General features: G+C 47.8%; 1 protein-coding gene across 1 annotated transcript; it reads right to left on the bottom strand.

The window, feature by feature from the left end:
• On the bottom strand, positions 1-3,957 carry LOC124689684. Its single transcript, XM_047223174.1, has 2 exons — positions 2,720-3,957; positions 1-326 (listed from the first exon to the last, which is right to left on the bottom strand). Exon 1 carries the CDS (start codon positions 3,955-3,957, stop codon positions 2,731-2,733), a length of 1,227 nt encoding a protein of 408 aa, XP_047079130.1. The 3' UTR covers positions 1-326; positions 2,720-2,730.
• Positions 3,958-11,649: the final 7,692 nt, after the last annotated feature.

Here is an 11,649-nt window from a genome sequence, read left to right as displayed (position 1 = left end):
TAGATCATAAACAAGCTGAGCAGAACATAACGCTGTGGCAAAGCACAACACCACAATGATCTCCCATCTTCTAAAAAAAACAATGATCTCCCATCACAAGAACACAGTATGACTCTTACAACTTAGTGCTAAACAAACCCACATTGCCTACACCAAATTGGGCTTAAATACCGTAAACACAACCATACCAAAGTACAATGGCCAAGTTCATATAAACGATGTGAAGGATCCAATACTAAATCCAGCTAGCATATTGGTTGCATAGCACCAGCTTGAGCATCCTCCAATCTCTAATCACCGATACCAGCTTCGCGGCCATAACAGTTCTGGGAGCAATACACACATACATTAAGTCTTATATAGCAAGCTGAAAATACAATTAAAGAGTAATAAAGGGCACATGAGCTGCTCATTCATGCTTCAGCACACACAAAAATTAGCAGAAACATAATATCAGCATGGTATGTAAAAGCGTCAAGACCCTCAAACATCAACTCTGATGTACTGGCTATACAACATTCTTCTTTGGAATATCATAGGTTCCATAAATTATGTGAAAATTAGTGGACCTAGGCATAGCCCGGTGACTAGGACATGCTGATACGCTGTACAGCGCCTGAGTTTGAGCTTCCGTGCTCGCATTCGCGGTGTGTACGCACCACTCTCTTAATTAAAAGACCGAGGGCCTTTCCCCCCTCCAGCGTCATAAATTATGTGTAAAATAAAAGACCTAAAGTAAGACAGAGACATTTCATCCTGATAGATTTCTAAAGATATGCACTATATGTAGCAAAATAATGATAACCAAGAACCAGCAGGAGAACTTCCATTCATTCGATGGAAAATAGTTTTAATGTACAAATGAGCCCTCTAATAAGGACAGTGGGGCCCACTCACTACAGATGATGCTACTAGGTAGGAGTGCCAGAGTTGCTTCGTGCTGCACAATGTCTTCATGTGCGAGGAAACCCACCTCACCCTTGTCAAGGTCACAGGGAATTCATCTATGAAAGGATGCCAATTATGTTCTTTCCATATAAGAATAGCCAGAATACCACTAGTCAAAACCAAGAGTTCCAAAATATCATTAGTAAAAACTTAAGTGCCAAAATACCAATCCTTTTCAAAACTTCATTCCATAATACAATTATGTTCCAAGTGAGATTAACTGAGTGACAAAAAGACATTGTTACCCTTACTCTTCCTTTTCCTTGATATCTTGAGAGACGGCCAGGAGGGCGATGCGGCTGTGATTGCATAATCTCAACCACGAACTACTAGCTGGAGGTTGTTTCCTGGCTGACATCAAAGGAGGTATGCTAACCTTGGTGGTGCAGATGCGTGAGAGCGGTGTTTTGGTAACAGGCTCGATCTGCTGATGGGACTCACGGCATATTTTCCAGCGAGAACAACAACCGTGGACAAGCTGGCTCGAGTTATTATTGGCCTATACTTTCAGCCAAAAGCAAAGCTGGTTTCACATGCATCAAAACTGGTGGAAACTAGCTATAGCTAGCTACGGCAACAAACATCACGAATCTGGCCTACTCGATTTTGATGGCATGCAACACACGGGACATGAAAGTAACCACGGACGGCCCATGGAGGGATAATGTGATGAGCACGACGGAGCAGAGGAAGGAGCGGCGCTGCCAGCAACAGAACGCGGGAAAAATGCACGGTGCAAGCAGCGGAGCTGGAGGGGCGTCCGGCGGTGGCTCCTCCGCGGCCAGGAGGGGAAGAACTAAAGAAGGATCTTTCATGTGTTCAGATAAGGGGCAATTTTGGCACTTCAAATAAACTGACAACTTCATGTTCTGTTGACTAACAGAAAACGTTTGACAATATGACAGCGATGCTATTTTGGCATGAGTGATATTTTGGCACTTCCGTTTTTACTAGTGGTATTTTTGGAACACTTGGTTTCTATCAACAATCTGATCAGCATGATATTAAGAGTTTAAGACCAACATACCAGAATGATAGAGAATGGCTCCAATAAATAGCTTTTAACCTTTTCTCCAACATGGTCACATATAATTTGATAAATTCCTAGACGTTTTAATCAAGCATGAGACTAGCTTGAATAAGGTCAACTGCGGTACTGCGATCAGCATCATCAGAGCCAGCTTGGTCAAGCAATTGCAGCAGAGAAACTCAAACGCGAGGGCCAAAATGGTCTGGTTTACCTCAGAGGATCTGGATGGGAAAATTTAGCCAATTCAGGTGGGTTTTTAATAAACCTGAGTGAAATTGCAGAACTCATTGTTATTAGTTGTGGTATAAATATGTGACTCAAAACTTGCATATCTTACCTTATTATTTCAATGTGCGTGTATGTTTTTCTAGGTTATATTCTTGTTCTTCAAAGGTAATACATTAGCTGAAGCTACGCACTATAGTTTATCATAGATTGATTAGATATTGCACAACAGCAGACAAATAAATGCATTTCCAGATTTCCTGGTATGAAATTGCTTGATCTTTATTTGTGCAGTGACATGGCAATACTAATCAGTAAAGAAACAAACCATGACACCTTTCCTGGTTTGAGAAGTTCTCACAGTAGCATGGAATGACTAACTTTCTACATTACAAAATAGGACAGCAAAGCAGCATAAGTTCATAAATACAAACAGAATGAGCTTGATATTTACATCTTCGCGGGAGAGAAGAGAACCCCCAACAGAATAAGCAGTAAGTATGAGAATAGGCTTACCGCTTTGTAGTTCATAGACTTGGTTTCGACAATGATGGTGGGAGTCCAAAGTACGAGTGAAAACGAGTGGGGGACTGGTAGTTTGTTGCTCTACAGACCTTCTTAAGTTCAAAAGTCTTAACCTCCAGAGAAAAAAGATAATCACAGTTATCCTCGGGCAACACCCCATGTAAATTATGATCCCACTGAGCTTCTCGAACCCCTCGAAGGAATAAGAATCCCTCAGCTGCACTAACTGTGAAATACAAACATCGGCAAGGCAATGCTATAACATTTTTCTGCTGCCACTCGCTGGAAGGTTCACTGTTGTTTTGTTGAGTGGTATGATGGAGACGAAAGAAGTTAGAACCGTAAACACCGACGAGAGTAAACATCTCAAGGGCTCCTCGTGTACCATCAACAATGGTAGACATGCATACTCTCTTGTTAGGCTGATTTAGAAGCTGCAGATTGTCGCCGCTGAGAAGGCTGACAGTGTAAAACTCCATTATGCGTGTGTCCAGCACAAGCAACTTCTCGCTCCAAAGATCTGTCCAGTAGAAGCAGCCACGCAAGTAGTTGAAACGGGACAAGCATGGCCAAGATGGCTCACCTGTGCCCAAGGAACTCCAGGTGGGAGATGCTGCAATATACCATTGTCCCGTGACAGAAGAGAAGACAAACATCACCAGCTTGCTTTTGTAGTGCGCGGTGCAGATCACCTTGAACGAGGTCTCATCCTCATCCTCGCCAATTGGAGCGAGCATAGGCTCGAATTCAACAAGGCGTTCTTGCTGGACTGTCATTTCCTCAGGTATTGGTGGGAGCAGCACGTATCTCCGTGACAACGGATCGCACACCGCAAGGTTTGTGAAGACTGCATCGGTCTCCCACAAGGAGCTGCACTCGAGGAGGACGCGGCCGTCGCGGATGTCGCGGGCATACCACGGGGTGAGCCAACCATTGTTGGGCTTGGGGACGAAGGAGTAGGAGAAATCTGCGGCGTCGGCGAGGGCACGGCCAAGCGGTGCGGAGGGATGGGGTTCCTGGGCGGGGTGGAAGCCACCTTTGTCGGCGACGAATCCCAGAAGTGGCGGCGGATGGAGTTTGCGGTAGCGGCGGAGGAAGGAGCCTTGGGTGATGATGCGGCGGAAACGGGGGCAGGCGGTGGAGGCGCGGGCGAGCGCCGCTGGGGTGGGCAGGTGGAGGAAGATCTCTTCCAGGATCTCGTCGACGATGTGCGGCGCCGGTGGGGCCATGGCGGCCGCCGCAGCCGGGATGGAGAGCAAGGTGGGATTTTTTTTTTTTTGTGAGCAAGGTGGGGATTGAGATGTTGGGGTTTGGGGTTTCCCCTAAAGCCCATTTTTGTCCGCCGCGGTCGATACGGTGTCCGGCACCCCGAGCCCGTCCCCGTTCCATGCAGGACGCTCCGGGGACGCCGGACACAACGAAAAGCGAGGCAGGCTCCCACATGTCGGCGACTATTTGCATAAACCGTTGGTTCGCGCCTCTTTTCTCGTCGCTCCTTCCTTCCCGCGCCCCCACCCCACCGTCGCCGCTGGATTTCCCGGCCGTTTGGACGTCTGATCTCTGCTGAGAGTCGGCACCGTTGTCGCGGTTGGGGCTCCCGCCGGTCGTGCCGCCACCGCCGCTTCGCCAGCGCGTCCCGGAACGCGCCGTCAAACCCGCCCCACCTCCGCGCACAGAAGGTGCTCGACGACTTACCAGGTAGGCGCGATTGGCCGCTGTTTGTTGCGTCGTCTGCCTCGACGCAATTTTAACCATTGATTTTGCTTTAGCCATGGACAGCGACGATGAGATGCTTGCCCCGCTCGTCGGAGGACGAGCAAGCCTTCGACGACGACTCGCGGGAGCATTTGTTGATCATCGCGTCCCTCCAGGACATGGTTGACGCTGAGGCGGAGAAGAGGAAGAGGCCGCGCCGCGGAGGATCAAGGCCGGGAAGAAGGAAGTCGAGCCCCGACAGAGGATGGAGGGGCATGCCATGCTGCACAACGACTACTTCGCCGATGATGCAACACATGCCGACAATTTTCGGCGCCGGTACAGGATGAGCAAGGGGCTGTTCATGAATATCCTCCAACGACTACCGTGGTACCTTGATGTAGCATCTATCCCTATTTATTATATTTGTTTACTTGTTTTATTGTTTGTTGTAATTTAATTTGAAAACAATCCTCGCAAACATTTTTATTCATATGCTATATTTGATAAATGGTTATGTGTTAAAAAGAAGTATTTTAAATGTTTGGGGGGCGGCGTTCGGGGGACGCGGCTGGGGAGCGACGTCCCCCAAACGCGGCACGAACAAAACACGTCCCCCAAACGCTCAATCCGGCGCGGTTTGGGGGACGCTTTGGGGGACGCGGCTGGAGATGCTCTAAGGGCATCTCCAGCCGGCGCCCACGCAAACGAACACTCAGCGACCGTTTGCGTCCGCCGTGACCGAAAATGCGTCTGGATCCTGTTTCAGTTTGGCGATGCACAGTGACCGGACCGTCCGCAGAGACGCAAATCTGGCCCAAATATGCATCAGGTTTGCGTCTCCGCGGATGCTCCGCGGTCGTGCCGAGTGTCCGCCGAAAAAGACGTAGGACCCGCGCGTCAGTGGCAGGGAGGCCGATATTATTCTCGCCAGTGGCCATTCCCCGCGCGAAATATCAAACTAGACCGGCGCGAGCAGTCCAGAAGCCGTCCTCGCCGCCGCAGCCACCGCCATGGATGCGGAGCAAACCCCCGCACCCGCCGCTGCCCCACACTCCCCCGTAGCCACAACCATAACCACAATGGAGGGTGCAGCTCCGGCGGAAGCAAAGCGGGCCGCCATCGGCGGAGGCCGGGAGGCAAAGCCGAAGGCGACAAAGAAGGTGCTCTCCGCGGAGGAAAAAATCATCGAGGCCACGAAGCGTCGCGGCCGGCGCAAGAACCAGAAGAACAAGAATGCCGCGGCCGCCAACCAGCACGCCTGGCAGATGCAGATCAAAGCTGGCGTCGCGCAAGTAGCCCTCCATCCGACCTTAGCGGAGGGCTACATGCTTGTCAAGAGAGAGGGGATCGCCGGCGTCGCTCCTCCGGCCTCGTCGGTGAGCTCGGTAAGTTCCCAGCTGCATCTTGGAACTCCCGCTCCCTTGCAGGTCCAGCCGGCGTCGCGGTTCGCCTTCGGCGTGCCGCCGGTGCAGTTGACCGGGGCGCCGGAGCAGTTCACCGGGGCGGCGGTTCCCGATCTCAACCGGACGCCTAGAAGCGGTGACTCCTGCCCGGGCGCGACACACAAGACGCGCCAGGTGCCGGAGGAGAGCATGTCGGTTCCCCGCATCCTGTTCGACGAAATGGCGCCGCCTGCCCCGACGATGGACAACCCGGTACGTGAGCTCTCTCAATGTGTGCGACTGCCGTGTATCATGCGTCTGACGTCCGGTCATTCGTAGGCTTATTGGATTGACCGGCATGACAAAGACATCGAGGCCATGATCTTCGGCGATGGCTTCATTGGCGATGCCGGGGCCGTGACAGGACCGCATGATGAGTGGGCACCGACGCAAGATGTGGAGGACGTCGAGGCCGCACGGTTGTTCGCCACCCAACAAACGCAGCCAACACCCGTGTGCGTCGACGACTTCAACGATGCGCCAACACAACCTGTCCCCACGGACATTGCTACCAAGAAGAAGGGGGAGAGCCGCAGGACACAAGGCTTCGTCGACGACGAGGACAAGTGTCTGTGCGAAGCGTGGCTGGCAACGAGCCATGACTGTATTAATGGCGCGCAACAAAGGGCAAGGTCTATTGGGCGGTCATGCAGCAGTACAACGAGACCAATATGCATCCGCCCTACCATATCCCAAGCCCTCGGACGGAAGAGTCCCTCCGAAAAAGATGGAACTACATCAAACAAGAGACAAGCAAGTTCTACTCGGCGGTCGAACATGCTAAGAACCATCTCGTAAGCGGCGCTGGCGTCATGACAGTGGTACGATACAACCATCATCATTCTACACTATTTGCATCATTCTATGTACATCATTGGCGGCTATGATTGCAGGTATCCCGCGCCTTGGAGAAGTTCAGGGCGACGCATAAGAAGGGCTTCCATATGGTCCATTGCTGGGACGTTCTCAAGGGCGCGCAGAAGTGGAAGACAAGCTTTGCGACGTACAACAAAGCTGTGAGGAATGGGACATCGGTCAACCTCGACGGCGAAGACGACGATCAAGGCCGTCCAACCCTTCCACCTCGTCCCCGAGGCCATAAGGCTACCAAGGTCGATCTAGCCCGGGAGGCGCAGGCCATTGCGTTCACCCAGAGCATGGAGAAGCTAATGGCCGGGAATCTTGCCTCCTTGGCTGCTAGGGACGAGAAGAGGCGTCTGGAAAAAGAGGCCGCATCTGCCATCTACCACAACCTCGCGAAGGAGGTCATTGAGCTCCAAAGGATGGACGTCAAGCCAAAAAGGCAGACGCCGAGGCCAAATTGTGTGACGCCGAGGCGAGGAGGATGGATGATACGCGTACAACACACGTCCGTTGGGAACCCCAAGAGGAAGGTGTGATGCGTACGGCGGCAAGTTTTCCCTCAGAAAGAAACCAAGGTTTATCGAACCAGGAGGAGCCAAGAAGCACGTTGAAGGTTGATGGCGGCGGGATGTAGTGCGGCGCAACACCGTGGATTCCGGCGCCAACGTGGAACCCGCACAACACAACCAAAGTACTTTGCCCCAACGAAACGAGTGAGGTTGTCAATCTCACCGGCTTGCTCTGTAACAAAGGATTAGATGTATAGTGTGGATGATGATTGTTTGCGTAGAAAACGGTAGAACAAGTATTGCAGTAGATTGTATTTGATGTAAAAGAATGGACCGGGGTCCACAGCTCACTAGAGGTGTCTCTCCCATAAGATAAATAGCATGTTGGGTGAACAAATTACGGTCGGGCAATTGACAAATAGAGAGAGCATGACAATGCACATACATGATATGATGAGTATTGTGAGATTTAATTGGGCATTACGACAAAGTACATAGACCGCTATCCAGACATGCATCTATGCCTAAAAAGTCCACCTTCAGAGTTATCATCCGAACCCCTTCCGGTATTAAGTTGCAAACAATGTACAATTGCATTAAGTATGGTGCGTAATGTAATCAATAACTACATCCTCGGACATAGCATCAATGTTTTATCCCTAGTGGCAACAAGCACATCCACAACCTTAGAACTTTTCATCACCTTGTCCCAGATTTAATGGAGGCATGAACCCACTATCGAGCATAAATACTCCCTCTTGGAGTTAAGAGTAAAAACTTGGCCGTAGCCTCTACTAATAACGGAGAGCATGCAAGATCATAAACAACACATAGGTAATAGATTGATAATCAACATAACATAGTATTCTCTATCCATCGGATCCCGACAAACACAACATATAGAATTACGGATAGATGATCTTGATCATGTTAGGCAGCTCACAAGATCCGACAATGAAGCACATGAGGAGAAGACGACCATCTAGCTACTCGCTATGGACCCATAGTCCAGGGGTGAACTACTCACTCATCACTCCGGAGGCGACCATGGCGGTGAAGAGTCCTCCGGGAGATGATTCCCCTCTCCGGCGAGGGTGCCGGAGGCGATCTCCCGAATCCCCCGAGATGGAATTGGCGGCGGCGGCGTCTCGAGTAAGGTTTTCCGTATCGTGGCTCTCGGTGCGGGGGTTTCGCGACGAAGGCTTTAAGTAGGCGGAAGGGCAACGCGGGGGCCACACGAGGGCCCCACACACCGGGGTCGCGCGGCCAAGGGCCGGGCCGCGCCGCCCTGTTGTGGCGGTGCCTCGTGGCCCCACTTCCTTTCCCCTCGGTCTTCCGGAAGCTTCGTGCAAAAATAGGACCCCGGGCGTTGATTTCGTCCAATTCAGAGAATATTTCCTTACTAGGATTTCGAAACCAAAAACGAGCAGAAACAAAGAATCGGCTCTTCAGACATCTCGTTAATAGGTTAGTGCCGGAAAATGCATAAATACGACATATAATGTGTACAAAACATGTAGATATCATCAATAATGTGGCATGGAACATAAGAAATTATCGATATGTCGGAGACGTATCAGCATCCCCAAGCTTAGTTCTCGCTCGTCCCGAGCAGGGTAAACGATAACAAAGATAATTTCCGGAGTGACATGCCATCATAACCTTGATCATACTATTGTAAGCATATGTAATGAATGCAGCGATCAAAACAATGGTAATGACATGAGTAAACAACTCGAATCATAAAGCAAAGACTTTTCATGAATAGTACTTCAAGACAAGCATCAATAAGTCTTGCATAAGAGTTAACTCATAAAGCAATAAATCAAAGTAAAGGTATTGAAGCAACACAAAGGAAGATTAAGTTTCAGCGGTTGCTTTCAACTTATAACATGTATATCTCATGGGTATTGTCAATGTAAAGTAATATAACAAGTGCAATATGCAAGTATGTAGGAATCAATGCACAGTTCACACAAGTTTTTGCTTCTTGAGGTGGAGAGAAATAGGTGAACTGACTCAACATAAAAGTAAAAGAAAGGCCCTTCGCAGAGGGAAGCATTGATTGCTATATTTGTGCTAGAGCTTTGGTTTTGAAAACAAGAAACAATTTTGTCAACGGTAGTAATAAAGCATATGTATCATGTAAATTATATCTTACAAGTTGCAAGCCTCATGCATAGTATACTAATAGTGCCCGCACCTTGTCCTAATTAGCTTGGATTACCGGGATTATCGCAATACACATGTTTTAACCAAGTGTCACAAAGGGGTACCTCCATGCCGCCTGTACAAAGGTCTAAGGAGAAAGCTCGCATTTGGATTTCTCGCTTTTGATTATTCTCAACTTAGACATCCATACCGGGACAACATAGACAACGAGATAATGGACTCCTCTTTAATGCATAAGCATGTATCAACAATTAATGTTCTCATATGAGATTGAGGATATATGTCCAAAACTCGAAACTTCCACCATGATTCATGGCTTTAGTTAGCGGCCCAATGTTCTTCTCTAACAATATGCATGCTCTAACCATTAAATGAGTGGTAAATCTCCCTTACTTCGGACAAGACGGACATGCATAGCAACTCACATGATATTCAACAAAGAGTAGTTGATGGCGTCCCCGGGAACATGGTTATCGCACAACAAGCAACTTAATAAGAGATAAAGTGCATAAGTACATATTCAATACCACAATAGTTTTTAAGCTATTTGTCCCATGAGCTATATATTGCAAAGGTAAAGAATGGAAATTTTAAAGGTAGCACTCAAGCAATTTACTTTGGAATGGCGGAGAAATACCATGTAGTAGGTAGGTATGGTGGACACAAATGGCATAGTGGTTGGCTCAAGGATTTTGGATGCATGAGAAGTATACCCTCTCGATACAAGGTTTAGGCTAGCAAGGTTATTTGAAACAAACACAAGGATGAACCGGTGCAGCAAAACTCACATAAAAGACATATTGTAAACATTATAAGACTCTACACCGTCTTCCTTGTTGTTCAAAACTCAATACTAGAAATTATCTAGACTTTAGAGAGACCAAATATGCAAACCAAATTTTAGCAAGCTCTAGGTGTTTCTTCATTAATAGGTGCAAAGTATATGATGCAAGAGCTTAAACATGAGCACAACAATTGCCAAGTATCAAATTATTCAAGACATTTTAGAATTACTACATGTAGCATTTCCCGATTCCAACCATATAACAATTTAACGAAGAAGATTCAACCTTCGCCATGAATACTATGAGTAAAGCCTAAGGATATATTTGTCCATATGCAACAGCGGAGCGTGTGTCTCTCCCACACAATGAATGCTAGGATCCATTTTATTCAAACAAAACAAAAACAAAAACAAACCGACGCTCCAAGCAAAGCACATAAGATGTGATGGAATAAAAATATAGTTTCGGGGGAGGAACTCGATAATGTTGTCGATGAAGAAGGGGATGCCTTGGGCATCCCCAGCTTAGACGCTTGAGTCTTCTTAAAATATGCGAGGGTGAACCACCGGGGCATCCCCAAGCTTAGAGCTTTCACTCTCCTTGATCATATTGTATCATCTCCCTTTCTTGATCCTTGAAAACTTCCTCCACACCAAACTCGAAACACCTCTGCTCTTGCTGTGGAGGGCCTCTAATGAGTTGTTTCGAGTTTGGTGTGGAGGAAGTTTTCAAGGATCAAGAGAGGGAAATGATGCAATATGATCAAGGAGAGTGAAAGCTCTAAGCTTGGGGATGCCCCGGTGGTTCACCCTGCATATTTTAAGAAGACTCAAGCGTCTAAGCTTGGGGATGCCCAAGGCATCCCCTTCTTCATCGACAACATTATCAGGTTCCTCCCCTGAAACTATATTTTTATTCCATCACATCTCATGTGCTTTACTTGGAGCGTCTGTGTACTTTTATTTTTGTTTTGTTATTTTCTTTCTCTGAATAAATACATGCTTGTGTGGGAGAGAGACACGCTCCGCTGGTTCATATGAACATATATGTTCTTAGTTTTTAATTTTCATGGCGAAGGTTGAAACTGCTTCGTTCATTGTTATATGGTTGGAAACGGGAAATGCTACATGTAGTAATTGGTAAAATGTCTTGGATAATGTGATACTTGGCAATTGTTGTGCTCATGTTTAAGCTCTTGCATCATATACTTTGCACCCATTAATGAAGAAATACATAGAGCTTGCTAAAATTTGGTTTGCATATTTGGTCTCTCTAAAGTCTAGATAATTTCTAGTATTGAGTTTGAACAACAAGGAAGACGGTGTAGAGTCTTATAATGTTTACAATATGTCTTTTATGTGAGTTTTGCTGCACCGGTTCATCCTTGTGTTTGTTTCAAATAACCTTGCTAGCCTAAACCTTGTATCGAGAGGGAATACTTCTCATGCATC

This window comes from Lolium rigidum, chromosome 2 (genome assembly GCF_022539505.1).
Source record: "Lolium rigidum isolate FL_2022 chromosome 2, APGP_CSIRO_Lrig_0.1, whole genome shotgun sequence".
NCBI lineage: Eukaryota > Viridiplantae > Streptophyta > Magnoliopsida > Poales > Poaceae > Lolium > Lolium rigidum.
Note: the sequence above shows the minus strand (reverse complement) of the source record. Positions and strands in the feature narration are given on the sequence as shown.

Coding starts and splice junctions, on each gene's coding strand:
- LOC124689684 (XM_047223174.1), bottom strand. CDS start 3,957: ATGGCCCCACCGGCGCCGCACATCGTCGACGAGATCCTGGAAGAGATC.